Source organism: Engystomops pustulosus, chromosome 2 (assembly GCF_040894005.1).
Source record: "Engystomops pustulosus chromosome 2, aEngPut4.maternal, whole genome shotgun sequence".
In the NCBI taxonomy this organism is placed as follows: Eukaryota; Metazoa; Chordata; class Amphibia; order Anura; family Leptodactylidae; genus Engystomops; species Engystomops pustulosus.
In genome coordinates this window covers 176,505,990-176,522,457 of record NC_092412.1, presented here as the reverse complement: position 1 = coordinate 176,522,457, position 16,468 = coordinate 176,505,990, and the positions used below count along the sequence as shown (strand labels likewise).

General features: G+C 43.8%; 1 protein-coding gene across 1 annotated transcript; it reads right to left on the bottom strand.

Annotated features, from left to right (window-relative positions):
- Positions 1-11,973: 11,973 nt before the first annotated feature.
- On the bottom strand, positions 11,974-15,869 carry GPR61 (G protein-coupled receptor 61). The gene is made up of 2 exons (XM_072137383.1): positions 15,738-15,869; positions 11,974-15,141 (listed from the first exon to the last, which is right to left on the bottom strand). The coding sequence occupies exon 2, from the start codon at positions 14,357-14,359 to the stop codon at positions 13,037-13,039; it is 1,323 nt and encodes a 440-aa protein (XP_071993484.1). The 5' UTR covers positions 14,360-15,141; positions 15,738-15,869; the 3' UTR covers positions 11,974-13,036.
- Positions 15,870-16,468: the final 599 nt, after the last annotated feature.

The following is a 16,468-nucleotide window of genomic DNA, read 5'->3' as shown; positions in this document are numbered from 1 at the left end:
TCAGGTTTTGTAAAAAAAAAATCAAAAAAAAAAAAATCAAAGAGCACAAAATACTTGTAATGCGTCAGTAGTAGTTAATGTAAAATGAACCATACAGATCATTTGTTCTTGAGCATACAAGTGAGAAAAAAAAATTTAAAGGGTAAATAAAAGATACATTTTTAAAAAATGTACACATTTTTGCTATGTTTGCTGTTTTTGGTTATGAAAACTAGTTTGGATACCAAATTAAAGCCACACTTTAAAAGGTGTCAAAAAAGGAAAAAAAAGAATATTTTGCTTAAAGGAAAGCTGTCATCAAAAACAGGCACAATAAACCTTACTCATCCCATCAATGTGTCTCTGTTGAAAAGCAGCTTAAATCTGCTTCCTTCTACCAGTAAAATCGCTTCCCAAACTTTTTCTGACTTTTTTCCATGTTGGCTGTGCCCATCACTGTTTGGCTCCGCCCATTGCAGGGTGCATGAAATAGAGACAAGGGGGGATATTTATCATACGCTGGCGCTCGTGCGCCAGCGTATGATCACCCCGCCGCTGCAAATTCGCAACCCGATACATCAAGAGGCATCTGCCTCTTTATGTATCGGGCTGCCAGCAGCGCAGCGTTTATCCTACGCCAGGCAGGGCTGGCGACTTTTCTCGTATGAAAAGTCGCCAGCAGCAGCGAGTGCACAGGCGCGGGGACAGTAACGCCCCGTGCTGGCCCACTCCAGTCCGGCCGCGCCCCCCGTTCGGCCAGCCGGGCCCCCCCTTCACGCCCCACTGGCGTGAAGGTGGCGGATTAGGGAAAATAATCGCAAAAGCTAGCAGTAAGCTAGCATTTGCGATTATTTCAGGGCCTCTGCGCCACTGGCGGTGCGCAGAGGTCCTGATAAATATGCCCCAAGATCTGCAGTTTCCTACACAGTGCTCACTGCTAAATCCACCATGAAACAAGAAGGACAGCATTCTGGAATTGACAAAAAGTGTAAAGGAAGAGAACTTCTGCTCAGGCTGAAATCAGAAGAGACATTGAGCTGTCAATCAAAAGAAGAAGGCGTGGGTCACTGTCAGTCCGGGAGAAAGACTCTTCTCTACAGGTAGATGAGTTTTAATGCAGATACATGTAAAGTGATGCACTTGGGCAATGGAAACAAAAAGTATTGGTTGGGTATCGAGGTTTACCCATGAAAGAAATTCCTCAAATTTCAATCAGCTTGTGAAGTTTACACAATATAGATTATTTAAACCCCCTTACTTTTCAATTTTGCTCAGTTTTATTGCTGTTTTAGCTCCTATCACTCAATGATGGTCAGTTGTAAATTCCAGAGCGTGGGCGGGGACTCTCTAAGGAGACACATTATGATCCAGGTTTATATACATTTTCATTTAGCCTCTGAAAACTCACTAGTATTTGACACAGAGAGATGAGACAGATCAGAGATGAGAGATGATGAGCAGGGGCGTAACGATCACAGTCACAGGGGGTGCGACCGTGACCGGGCCACCAGAAGAATGAGGCCCGCGGCTGTCACCAGTAAATATCTTCTCCGAGCTTCCTGCTGATAGCCCCGGGACACGGAGGCAGGAGCAGTGTGCTCCTGACTTGTGTGCTGCAAAGCACTTTTCCTGCAGCTACGGCCAGTGTTAGGGGGATGCAAAACTTACAGTAAGTTGTCCTACCGTGAGTAGAGCATGCGGGCTGACTGCACAAACAATTTGCTGCCGGTGCTTGCTCCTGCTTCCTGCCCCTCCCCATCCCGAATCCTCTCTTACAGGAAATTTACGAGACAGTGAGGGGAGGAGAGGTGCATTCATTATGCTTCACTATGCTATCCAACTGCTTCTCCTTTGATCATGTAGTCCTGACTGAAATGTAAGCATGTGGCACATTAATTTAAGGTGTAAATATTGTATATGCTGTATATGTTTGTGTGTACTGTATATGTTCATATGTATTTGTTCATGTGTATAGTGCATGTGCTTTATATGTTTATGTGTAGAGATGAGCGAGCACTAAAATGCTCAGGTACTCGTTATTCGAGACAAACTTTTCCCGATGCTCGAGTGCTCGTCTCGAATAACGAGCCCCATTGAAGTCAATGGGAGACTCGAGCATTTTTCAAGGGGACCAAGGCTCTGCACAGGGAAGCTTGGCCAAACACCTGGGAACCTAAGAAAAGGATGGAAACACCACGGAAATGGACAGGAAACAGCAGGAGCAGCATGCATGGATGCCTCTGAGGCTGCTTAATCGCACCATTATGCCAAAATTATGGGGAACAGCATGGCCATGACAGAGTGACCGAATGAGGCTAGATAGCATCTAAAACATGCAATAATTGACCCTGACACTATAGAAGACGGCATGCAGAGGCAGCGGCAGCAGTGGCAGGCTAGAGAGTCTCATGGCGACATACCCTAAATGGACTCAGGTTTCACCAAAGGAGGTGAAATGATTTCCTATGTGAACAAAAGGTTGACGGTATATTTAGTCGATAACACAGCATGGTGGCGACATAGTGACCAAGTTCCATAACGTATCTGGTGAAACACCCGATAAATGAGCCTGACACAGCTCTTTTGATAAGGGGACGACATGTGGAGGCAGCCATGGAGACGACTTGCATGATTAAAAGCGACAGTATGGGGCATCCATATTGCGCTGCTATGATTGCAACTTCAGGTCTCCAGCATGGCGGCGACAGATGGGCCGCGTTCCACTATGTATCTGGTGAAACACCTGAAAATTCTGCCTGACACAGCTCGTTTGATAAGGGGACAATGTATGGAGGCAGTGAACTAGTAGTAGATTAAAGGTGCTGCAGTTAAAACTATGTTAGTTGGATCTTGAGATGGAGCTGGCGCTCCGCTGCCAGGCGAGCTTTCGCCAATCCAAGCCCCTGTCTCTAGGCTACTCCCCAAACAGCACTTCTAAGAACCTTTTGTATAAGATCAAGTGTAGTAGCGTTCTTATAAGTTTAGGATATGGCGGGTGAGGGGACTGTAAACAGATGCGCAAGAAGCGCTGAAATAATATTGGTAAATGATAAAAGTTTGCCAGTATATTTTGTGGATTACACAGCAAGGTGGCGACAAAGTTAACAAGTTTGATGTGGAATCCATGAAAACAACCCAAAATTCTGCCTGACACAGTTCGTTTGATAAGGAGACCATGTTTGGAGGCAGCTATATGGACGACTTTTGGAGGCAGCTATGGCGATGACGTGTGGAGGTAGCAATGGAGACAACGTGTGGAGCCAGCTAAAAAGACGACATGTGGAGGCTGCTATGGAGACAATTTAATTTGGATAGTGCCTGTATGTGGCAGTCCAAAAAAGTTTTCAAACCAGAGGAGCAGGTAGGTGGTCCTCCAGAAAAATTAAATAAATTGAGTGCCTGTATGTGGCAGTCCAAAATAGCCAGTTTCCTATGCTTTAATGTACAAAGAGGAGGAGGAGGAGTGCATATATTATTCAGGTTGAGCTTCTTTCACCTGGTGGAGAATGAAAATCCGGAGAAATCCAGGCTTTATTCATCTTGATAAGCGTCAGCCTGTCAGCGCTGTCAGTCGACAGGCGTGTACGCTTATCGGTGATGATGCCACCAGCTGCACTGAAAACCCGCTCGGACATCACGCTAGCGGCAGGGCAGGCAAGAACCTCCAAGGCGTACAGCGCCAGTTCGTGCCACATGTCCAGCTTTGAAACCCAGTAGTTGTAGGGAGCTGTGTGATCATTTAGGACGATGGTATGGTCAGCTACGTACTCCCTCACCATCTTTCTGTAAAGATCAGCCCTACTCTGCCGAGACTGGGGACAGGTGACAGTGTCTTGCTGGGGTGACATAAAACTGGCAAAGGCCTTGTAAAGCGTACCCCTGCCAGTGCTGGACAAGCTGCCTGCTCGCCTACTCTCCCTCGCTACTTGTCCCGCAGAAGTACGCCCTCTGCCGCTAGCGCTGTCAGAAGGGAAATACTGTTTCAGCTTGTGCACCAGGGCCTGCTGGTATTCATGCATTCTCACACTCCTTTCCTCTCCAGGGATGAGAGTGGAAAGATTTTGCTTGTACCATGGGTCCAGGAGAGTGAATACCCAGTAATCGGTGCTGGAATAAATTCTTTGAACGCGAGGGTCACGGGATAGGCAGCCTAGCATGAAATCTGCCATATGTGCCAGATTCCCAACGCGCAAGAATTCACTCCCCTCACTGGCCTGTCTGCCCATTTCCTCCTCCTCCAACTCCTCTTCTTCTGCCCATACACGCTGAACAGTGAAGGACTGAACAATGGTCCCCTCTTCTGTCTCGCCAACATTCTCCTCCTCTTCCTCCTCATCCTCCTCCACCTCCTCCGATATGCGCTGAGAAACAGACCTAAGGGTGCTTTGGCTATCAACAAGGGAATCTTCTTCCCCCGTCTCTTGTGACGAGCGCAAAGCTTCCGACTTCATGCTGACCAGAGAGTTTTTCAACAGGCCAAGCAGCGGGATGGTGAGGCTGATAATGGCGGCATCGCCACTGACCATCTGTGTTGACTCCTCAAAGTTACTCAGCACCTGACAGATATCAGACATCCACGTCCACTCCTCATTGTAGACTTGAGGAAGCTGACGGACCTGACTACCAGTTCTGGTGGAAGTTGACATCTGGCAGTCTACAATCGCTCTGCGCTGCTGGTAAACTCTGGATAACATGGTTAATGTTTAATTCCACCTCGTGGGCACGTCGCACAACAGTCGGTGCCCTGAGAGTGGCAGCATCTGTGCTGGACTTCCTGAAATGCGCACAGACCTTCGTGAGCAAATCAGACAGATTGGGGTATGTCTTGAGGAAACGTTGAACTATGAGATTTAACACATGGGCCAGGCATGCCTGGCTTCAGGTTCAGCGGTGCCAGCCACAAATCAGTCTGCGCCGTGATGCCCTGTAATAGCTCTTGGGCGGTGTGCCTTTTATCGCCTAGGCTCAGCAGTTTGAGCACCGCCTGCTGTCGCTTAGCAATGGCACTGCTGCTGTGCCTAGAGCTACCGACTGATGGCGCCATGCCCACGGATGGTAATTCGGAGGAGGAGGAGGTGGAGGAGGGGTGGGAGGAGGAGGAGGCATAGTAGGCCTTTGAGACCTGGACCGAGGTAGGCCCCGCAATCCTCGGCGTCGGCAGTATATGAGCAGCCCCAGGGTCAGACTCGGTCCCAGCCTCCACCAAGTTAACCCAATGTGCCGTCAGCGATATATAGTGGCCCTGCCCGGCAGCACTCGTCCACGTGTCCGTGGTCAGGTGGACCTTGTCAGAAACGGCGTTGGTCAGGGCACGGATGATGTTCTCTGACACGTGCTTGTGCAGGGCTGGGACGGCACATCGGGAAAAGTAGTGGCGGCTGGGGACCGAATACCGAGGGGCGGCCGCCGCCATGAGGTTTCGAAAGGCCACGGTCTCTACCAGCCTATAGGGCAGCATCTCCAGGCTAAGCAACTTGGAGATGTGGACGTTGAGGGCTTGGGCGTGTGGGTGGGTTGCGCTATACTTCCTTTTGCGCTCCAGCGTCTGGGGTATGGAGAGCTGAACGCTGGTGGATGCTGTGGAGGATCGTGGAGGCGAAGATGGGGTTTTCGCACGGGAGGTGTTTGGGCCGTGGTCCTGGGCAGGGGGCTGACTAGCAGATGACACAGGGGAAGGAGCAGTGGTCTGCCCGGCCGGAGGTGAACGGGCTTGGTGCCATTGAGTGGGGTGTTTAGCATTCATATGCCTGCGCATACTGGTGGTAGTTAAGCTAGTAGTGGTGGAACCCCTGCTGATCCTGGTTTGGCAAAGGTTGCACACCACAGTCCGTCGGTCATCCGGTGTTTCTTTAAAGAACCTCCAGACTTCTGAAAATCTAGCCCTCGCCACGGGAGCTTGACTACGGGCAACATTTGGCGCTGATGCACCAGCTCTGGCCCTGCCTCTCCGTCTGGCCCCACCACTGCCTCTTCCAACCTGTTCTGCAATAGGACTTGCCTCCGTCTCAGAAGCACTGTGTTCACCCGGCCTATCAACCCAGCTTGGGTCTGTCACCTCATCATCCTCCGATCCCTCAGTCTGCTCCCCCCTCGGACTTCCTGCCCTGACAACAACTTCACCACTGTCTGACAACCGTGTCTCCTCATCGTCCGACACCTCTTGACACACTTCTTCCACTACGTGAATAATGTCATCATCACCCACAGACTGCGACTGGTGGAAAACCTGGGCATCGGAAAATTGCTCAGCAGCAACCGGACAAGTGGTTTGTGAAGGGTCCAGAAAACAGTTCCTCAGAGTATGCCGGTTCAAATGCCAAATTTTGCTGGGAGGGGGCAGACTGGGGGGGAAGGAGGGTGAGGTGGAGGAGCAGGAGGAGTGCTGATTTCGGTGACATGGGTGGACTGCGTGGAAGACTGACTGGTGGACAAATGGCTAGAAGCATTGTCCGCAATCCACGACATCACCTCTTCGCACTGTTCTGGCCTCAACAGTGCTCTACCACGAGTCCCAGTAACTTGAGACATGATGAACCTAGGGAGTGTAGCTCTGCGGCGTTCCCCTGCTCCCTCATCAGCAGGTGGTGTCTCACCCCGCCCTGGACCACGGCCTCTGACCCCTGCAGTAGTTGGACGCCCACGTCCACGCCCTAGTCCTCTACCCCTAGCCCTCGGGTTAAACATTTTCCAAATTAAAGTGTAAACTTTTAATTTTTTTTTTTTTGTGTTTATTTTTTTTTATTTTTTTATTTTTTTTAACAAAACGATGCTATCCTATTGCTATGGCTAGTTTCTAACCTACACTGACAGCACACAACTGGATTTTGTGCTGTGCCTGATGAGTTTGAGCTATAAAATGAAATAAAGGTAAAAAAAAAAAATAAATCAGCAGACTCTGCTTAATTCTAATCAAACCCCTAATAAATTGTCCCACTTCGGTGTTCGGTCGCAGGTCTCCCAGCAAATTCCTTACAATATGGTACTAGCTGCACTACTAGTGCCAGCAAGCCCAGCCACAAGCAAACAAAAAAAAGGAAAATATAACGCTATTGTAGGCCTAAGTAAGCCATTGGGGTTCTCCTATGGCTATTTTGTAGCCTACAATGAAAGCACACTGCTTTGCAAGATGAGTTTGAGCTATAAAATGAAATAAAGGTAAAAAAAAAAAAAATCAGCAGACTCTGCCTAATTCTAATCAAACCCCTAATAAATTGTCCCACTTTGGTGTTTGAGGTGGATATGCTTGTCACTAAGAGCTAAACACAACGGTCGCAGGTCTCCCAGCAAATTCCTCACAATGTGGTACTAGCTGCACTACTAATGCCAGCAAGCCCAGCCACAAGCAAACAAAAAAAAGGAAAATATAACGCTATTGTAGGCCTAAGTAAGCCGTTGGGGTTCTCCTATGGCTATTTTGTAGCCTACAATGAAAGCACACTGCTTTGCAAGATGAGTTTGAGCTATAAAATGAAATAAAGGTAAAAAAAAAATAAATCAGCAGACTCTGCCTAATTCTAATCAAACCCCTAATAAATTGTCCCACTTTGGTGTTTGAGGTGGATATGCGTGTCACTAAGAGCTAAACACAACGGTCGCAGGTCTCCCAGCAAATTCCTCACAATATGGTACTAGCTGCGCTACTAGTGCCAGCAAGCCCAGCCACAAGCACATAAAAAAAAATGTATGTTATTGTAGCCCTAAGAAGGGCTGTTGGGTTCTTGTAGAATCACTCCTGCCTAACACTATTCTAATAGAACAGCCTAACGCTTTCCCTGACCAGCAGCAGCTCTCTCCCTAGCGGCATCCAGACACAGAATGATCCGAGCAGCGCGGGCAGGGGCTAGTCTATTCCAGGGTCACCTGATCTGGCCAGCCAACCACTGCTATCGACGTGTAAGGGTACCACGTCATGCTGGGTGGAGTGCAGAGTCTCCTGGCTTGTGATTGGCTCTGTTTCTGGCCGCCAAAAAGCAAAACGGCGGGAGATGCCATTTTCTCGAGCGGGCGAAGTATTCGCCCTAGCAACGAGCAGTTTCGAGTACGCTAATGCTCGAACGAGCATCAAGCTCGGACGAGTATGTTCGCTCATCTCTATTTATGTGTATATTGCATGTGCTTTATATTTTCATGTGTATAATGTGTATTTGTTTATCTGTATACTGCATGTGCTTTATGTGTATAATGTGTATGCTGTATGTTTTCATCTGGAAATATGTATGTATATGTGTAAATACTGTGTTAGTAATTCAAAATTTAGTGTTGGAAAAAGTAGCATCAAAAATGATCCAGTTTGGTGCTGCAACATTACATGAAACTGGGTAAATAAAGTGGGCTACTTTTTTTACAAAATTTTTACTTTATTCAAGTTCTAGGATCTCAACAAATATACATATATACGCATGTATGTAGTTTGAAACAGAATGGGGAATTTAAAAAGACTAGTCTTTTAAACGTCAGTTTTTAAATTCTCCACTCCAGCACTCATATCTACTAAGGGTGCGTTCACATGTGGCGCTAGTATTGCATTTACAATCTCAATGCTAGGGCATATGCATTTCCAGAGGTTATCAATCACATACTTTTCCTCAGAAATGCATATTCGATTGGGCTGTGGCACGGCCCCATGCACATTGATTTAGCTTCTAAACAAAGCTGTGCGTGTGACTGCATCCTTAGGGCAAGGGGGGCCTGTTAGGAATTTTGCCCTGGGGCCCAGATGACTCTAGTTACGCCACTGATGATGAGATCTACAAGATGCATATTACACATAACATTCTCAGCTCTGCTATAACAGCCATAACATGCACTGTGCTATATGTCTCCCTCCCCTGATTAAAGACCTTATCTATGTGTAACTTGTAGCTTCCTCAGGATGTGTTACTTCCCGACAAGAAGTCTCTGTGTGAGCTTGTCCTGGAATGCAAGAGTGGGGCTGGACTGCAGCTCAGTGCAGCGTCAGACAGGAGAACAAAGGCTTATTTACTAAGGGTCCGCGGATCGTATTTCCATCGGTTTTCCGATGTTTTCGGAGATCGTGCCACTGGGACAAGGATTTAGGAGTGGATTGTGTCGCACGCAATTGGATTTTGGCGCATCAGCGCCGGCTTTCATACGGGGGGCGGGCTGTCTGGCGATCCGACTGATTCGGACTGGAGGTTTTCATTTTTGTAAATGTATGAAAACATTATAAAACCGACCATATATTCTCAAATATAAGCCAAGTTTTTCTGCAAAATTTTTGTGCTGAAAAAGCTCCACTCGGCTTATACTCGAGTATATAATAAAAATAAGGGGGTACTGCCGGACATTTCCTTACAGGAAGGCTCTGCTGGACATTACCTTAAAGGAGGGCTCTGCTGGACATTTCTTTTTAAAGGAGTGCTCTTCTGGACATTTCTTTATACAGGGGGTCTCTGCTGGACATTTTATTGATAAGGGGAGGCTGCTACTGGACATTTTATTAGTGAATAGTTGCTGCATTTTTTATCCTAGGCTTTCACCCGAGTCAATAAGTTTTCCCATTTTTTTATGGCAAAATAGGTACCTTGGCTTATACTTAGGTCGGCTTATACTCGAGTATATGTGGGATATAAATTTGGTATCCCCGTGATCGTGTGGACCAGTTTTTTGTCTAAATTTGCATGTTTATTTTTGTGCAAACTGCTTGCACATGTATTTATAGTGTAACAGCTGCACTATGCTTGCCGCACTGACTGGGGCATTCTGGTGTACAGTTGGACTGAGCACCACATTTCTCATATCTGACATGTCCAATAAAATTGTGTTGCACGTTCTATGTTAAAGGTGCAACAACAAAAGTTGGTGCAATCCGTTGAGGCAGTCCAAGGGGTGCCAGATTCATGAAGGTAGGGCGCCACAATTCAGAAATCGGGGACAGCCTGCACACTCCACAGGCAAACTGCACATTTTTGATAAATGTGGGCCTATGACTTTTCATGCTTCTTTTGTAATGGAAAGAAGCATTTTTAGGGCTAAATTTATGTAGGTAATGACGGTAAATAAATTATATATGTATCATCAGATTTTTATCAATATCAGCAAATAATTTAGTAAATTTAATCTTCTAGTGGATAATTGATCCAAGTTATTGGTGGTATGTACAGCATGTTATAGAGATGGACGAGCTGAACAGATTGATGTATACTTATGTGTAAAATAATTTTGGATTATTTTAATTTATATAAATCTTTGTTGCTTCTATTGCTAGCAATCCAGTGGTCAGCACAGAAATATTAGTTATACTAAATCTTTTCTCACAAATACACTCACCGGCCACTTTATTAGGTACACCATGCTAGTAACGGGTTGGACCCTCTTTTGCCTTCAGAACTGCCTCAATTCTTCGTGGCATAGATTCAACAAGGTGCTGGAAGCATTCCTCAGAGATTTTGGTCCATATTGACATGATGGTATCACACAGTTGCCGCAGATTTGTCGGCTGCACATCCATGATGCGAATCTCCCGTTCCACCACATCCCAAAGATGCTCTATTGGATTGAGATCTGGTGACTGTGGAGGCCATTTGAGTACAGTGAACTCATTGTCATGTTCAAGAAACCAGTCTGAGATGATTCCAGCTTTGTGACATGGCGCATTATCCTGCTGAAAGTAGCCATCAGATGTTGGGTACATTGTGGTCATAAAGGGATGGACATGGTCAGCAACAATACTCAGGTAGGCTGTGGCATTGCAACGATGCTCAATTGGTACCAAGGGGCCCAAAGAGTGCCAAGAAAATATTCCCCACACCATGACACCACCACCACCAGCCTGAACCGTTGATACAAGGCAGGATGGATCCATGCTTTCATGTTGTTGACGCCAAATTCTGACCCTACCATCCGAATGTCGCAGCAGAAATTGAGACTCATCAGACAAGGCAACGTTTTTCCAATCTTCTACTGTCCAATTTCGATGAGCTTGTGCAAATTGTAGCCTCAGTTTCCTGTTCTTAGCTACAAGGAGTGGCACCCGGTGTGGTCTTCTGCTGCTGTAGCCCATCTGCCTCAAAGTTCGACGTACTGTGCGTTCAGAGATGCTCTTCTGCCTACCTTGGTTGTAACGGGTGGCGATTTGAGTCACTGTTGCCTTTCTATCAGCTCCAACCAGTCTGCCCATTCTCCTCTGACCTCTGGCATCAACAAGGCATTTCCGCCAACAGAACTGCCGCTCACTGGATGTTTTTTCTTTTTCGGACCATTCTCTGTAAACCCTAGAGATGGTTGTGCGTGAAAATCCCAATAGATCAGCAGTTTCTGAAATACTCAGACCAGCCCTTCTGGCACCAACAACCATGCCACGTTCAAAGGCACTCAAATCACCTTTCTTCCCCATACTGATGCTCGGTTTGAACTGCAGGAGATTGTTCTGACCATGTCTACATGCCTAAATGCACTGAGTTGCCGCGATGTGATTGGCTGATTAGAAATTAAGTCTTAACGAGCAGTTGGACAGGTGTACCTAATAAAGTGGCCGGTGAGTGTATGTGTAGTAATCCACAGTTCTCTGTAACAATTTTTATTTTCCCTTAAAAGATGCATTCCTCTGAATACATTTAGAGTATTATTAATATTAATTTTTGCTTTAGCATTTTTGTGCTTCCAGAAAGCAAATCTGTGCTTACAAATCTGCAAACTTTTGTGAAAATATAGTGTGCCATAATAAGCTACTTTTTCAACCACTAAAATGGAACAGATATAATAAAAAAATAAAAAAAAAATCTATTATTATTTTTGGTAAGCTAAGTTCGTTCAAAAAGCTGCATAACTTATGGGATGGAATTATGAAGATAATTAGGAGATAAAGATGATAAAGTCCATACTGTAATGCTGTCATTTTTTTGGTCACGAAAAGTGTATTTGAGACGAAAATAGAACTTAAGTTTTGAGAGCATTTCAGTGTCATTGGAAATCCTAGTGATTGAACGTATTCCTCAAACCAAGACTGAAAAGCATCGACAGAACCACATGAAGTGAATATTAAAAAAATACACATTTATTGGTACAAACATAAACACTTTTGCATCCAGCAACTTTTTTGGCAACTTTTTGCATTATGTTCCAAATCCAGATTCGACAGTGTAATAAAAGATATTTCTTTCACATGCTCTAAAATACAAATAAATACAATCAAATTTAACTGTTTAATCAGTTTGGTATTCTGCTGGATATTTTTGGACATAAATGAAAATTCATATTTAGGCATTTACACACAAATACACCATGTAGATAGTCTATAAGTTGTGCTGCAGTTTAAATTAAAGTGGTTTCACATTTCGTACAACCTCTTTTGATTAAGTAGGCGTCACTCCATAAAACTTACTTATATGTTTCTTAAGCCATTGTTTGTCTAAGAACACTAATGATATTTGCCGGGAACAACACATCTGTTAACCCTGCAGGGTTCTATCAGTCAGTACCACACAAGTAGCTTGGAGAGGAGTTATATTTGTCCTGACTGCTATATCTACTATATCTATATGTAGGGTCCAAGACACTATTTACATACATAGCAATGTTTAAACAGAACACACCCTTGTAAAGGTGGCCTGCCACCAAAATAAATAAGTTGAAAGCTATAAAGAATACTAAATGTGTATGGAGGTGTGCCTAATTAGCAGGGACTATACAAATGTAACAACCCCTTTAAGATAAAAAGTATTACAACCTTATTGTTAAATTTGCTTATTTTCTTTGCTTTATTCATGTTTTTTCCTGTGTTCTCATTTTCAATGCAGGAACTATATAATTTTCATGATATTTTTTTAAACCATGATTGGCCACAATGCAGCTTACAATTAACTACAGGTTTAGGGAAACTATAAACCTGTAGCATGGCTTATGAAAATTTAGTGACAAAAATTGCTTTCACAAGACCTTCATTACCATTTTTATGCTTCAAGAAGAAGAAACTCAATGTGTCCATGGAATCTCAGTTAGATGTCAAGGTTATTTTAAGAAATGTTTTTAGGTAAAATTCTGCATTATATCACACTTCTAATGAGATTGTCAAGAGCACGGAAAGTTAAGTTAGAGGTCATGTTTTTGGAGATGGACCAGTGTTAGTATAGTCTTTACCCATAGCCGTTACATCCCATGGTTGTTCTAAGAACTCATGTGTTTCCTCTGCAATTTGCCCTGGAATTCGAAAGTCTACAGCTGGTTGATCTCTTTTAGGGGTGATATGAACAATTGCTCTAGTGTCTGGTGGACAGCCAGTACCCTGCAAAAACTGCAAGAAATTTTCTTCAATAGAACCTTCTCGACTTGGCAGTCGAAGCTCATCCTCGCCAGCACCCCCATGTTTAAAAAAACATCCAACCCAACGAGCAAGTTCTTCACGAATTTGACGATTTAGGCAACCATAAAATATTGGGTTCGAGGCAAAGCAAAAAAACCCCATCCATGTGACAATCCATTCCAATCGTGATCCAGGGGGTGGAGGGGGAGAGCACAGCGCAGCATATAAAAGAAAGCCAAAATAAGGAAGCCAACATAATAGAAACTGACCCCCTACTGCAGCTAAGACAGCTGCTGCTTTGCCACCACTTCCAGAGCCACCACCTGTTACTCGTTGCTGAGGTGTTTCACGTGTGGCTCCTGATCCTGTTACCATGGTGGAACGGCTGCTGAGAGATTCTGAGCGCCTGCGCTGAGGTGAAGTGTCCATCCAAGTGGGTAGAGGCCCTTGATGAAGGGCTGCAACTCGTGCCACCTTGAACATGCTGCAGTAGACAATTATGATAATAGTGAGAGGCAATAAGAAATAAAAGGAGGAATAAAAGAGAAGAAATCCTGCTCGGAAGACACTGTTGCCACCTCCCTGTAAACTGCAATGTCCAGGGAGAGGAGGGCTCCATCCTAAAACAGGGATTAAGGATGTGAGTACAGCTTTAATCCAAACCCCTGCTAGTACCCAACTGACTAGTCCCATTGTCATCTTGACTTGATACCTCATGGGATGTACTACATAGTAATATCTTTCAATATTTATGGCAGATATTGAAAGTATGCCAGTGCTGGTAAGACAGACACTCAAAAACAAGTATGCACGGCAAGCCATCTGTCCTAATCCCTGGATTTCATACAGGGAAGTGCCTCCACTTCCAGACAGTATAGCCAATGGCATCAGAGTAAGTGCAGCCAGAAGATCCACCACACACAAGTGGAAGACCAGAACAAACTTCCTGAGGGATGGAGTCTTCATGATGACTCCCATGACAGCCACATTCCCAGCTACTGCAAGTAGGTCCATAAGAAGCATAATGAAAAGAGCCCCATAATGGGAGTTTGATGTTATAGAGCTCCCTGAAGCATTGAGTGAACTGTTCCATGTGAGAGAGGGAAGGGAGGTATCCATGAGGATAATTTAGATAAAAAGTCACCATCACTCTTTTTTTTAAGGGACCATCACCCATTATACCCCAAGGAGTGAGGTAGGACCTGAGAGAATTGGTGAAAATACTGAGAGACCTCTGAAAAAGATCAATAGTAATTAACAAATGGCAAACATAAAATAAAGAAGTAAAATGATAATTAAAATGTAAAAGGAACAAGGTAGTAAAAGGCAATGTAACAGGGAAAGGTTAAAGGTTAAGGTAAGAAAGGGAAATAGGGGTGATAAGGGAGTCTCTTTCAAGTTGCGTCACATTTCGGGTTAATATTTGTCACAAACAGATGTCCTCTGTGTGAATACTATAATATTCTGGCATGAATTTTAATCTGTGAAAAATCATTACACCTGTATATATATTGTTGTCATTCAAGCTGATTTTTTTTTTCATTTGGGCCTGCTGCTCTTTCGTGCTGACAGTTAATCCAGTGTGATGTTTGCCATAATCTTCATAGTGTTTCTTAAATTTTATCATTACTGTTCAACACAGTCTATCACAGTGTCCTTTATTTTGCAGGTAATCATTTTGAGGCATCGTTATTTACTCCCTCCAGTTAATTACTTTTTCTTGGAATTAGTCTCTTCTTGCAAAAACTAACCCTTCAGGTACTGTCAACAGTAGAAAGCAGTTTCTTAGCTGGTAACCGTAGGCTCCATTTAAAATAATGGTGTATTTTGGGGTCTTTTAAAGAAACTCGTCCTTTATATCTAAATAGGCTACTCTCTTTATTTCTGGAAATGTATATGACCTGAAAAGGAGAGACATTAATGGTTAATACAAAGTACTGAGTGTGTTAAGGAATCATATGCATTTCATTTCTCTGTTCATTTTACAATACATACTGTCCATTTGTTACTCTGTTTTCACAAATGTATATCTATCTATCTACATATATATGTGTTTCAGTGTTATTATATGATGGGCATACACACCATACACATGTGTGTAATTATATCCAAAAAAATACATATGGTTGTGTATAACAATATGTCCATATATTTCCAAGTATACTGTGTGTGTGTGTGTGTGAAGATGAGACAGTGAGAAAATCCAAAATACAATTATATAATAGATATCTAAGCATATAGACATACAAACATGTGTGTATCCCTATATATTATATATGTATATTCTTTATGTTTAAAATGTAACATTTACCATCCCCTAGGGCACCTGCATATCTGACCACCCATTAAGGAATACACCTGCATATTGCTCTATTTTCCAGATTCAGCAGGGGCATCAGCCCTTTGCATTGACCATCCATTAAATACGCAGTATGAAAACCTTGTAATCATATTTGTGCTCAATCAATCCCAGGACCCATCTGATTTAGCCACATACCTGTTTGTTGGATCTGGAGCTGCATCCAGGGAGCAGGAGACCGGAGAAGCAGCTCAGCCCCTAACCATCCAATGCACAGCACTGCAGTGAGGAAGCAGACAGGCTCAGGGTCCTACAGTCACTCAGATTAACACAGCATCACAGTGTATATGTCACAATGGGGGTTCCAATCTCCCTTGCATATGACGCAGACAACCACAATGTTACAACACTATAAGCAACAGTAAATACTATTTTAGTATTTACTTCTCTAGTAAATACTTCTCTTCATTAATCTACACAAAACACAACATGTAAATCAGTATAACAAATAAATTTGTTCTCTTCATTTCTTAGTCTACTAGGAATGTATACTGAAACTGTAGATATTTCTATATGATTGGGTGCATATACTGTTTCAATAATTAGGTATGTATGTGATAAAATTTGATTTTTAAACTGAAATGCATTTTACTGAGACAAAAACTGCAAAAGGTCTGGGAAAGCTGGATGTATCCAAGGTTAGTATCATTAGTATCTTCATCAAAAAAGATAATTATTCATGCTCAGTTGTACTGGTTCATCATATGGACGTTATCCAATCTTAAGAAGTAATCATTCCAATGTCAAAATTCCTAATAGTTCTGTTCTTTCAAGAAAGTGATGTTTTGGCTAAATTTCCCATGTTGGAATTATCTTATCTTAAAATCAACTAGTTGTTTTGTGGTCATTCTTTTATACCAAGGCAACCA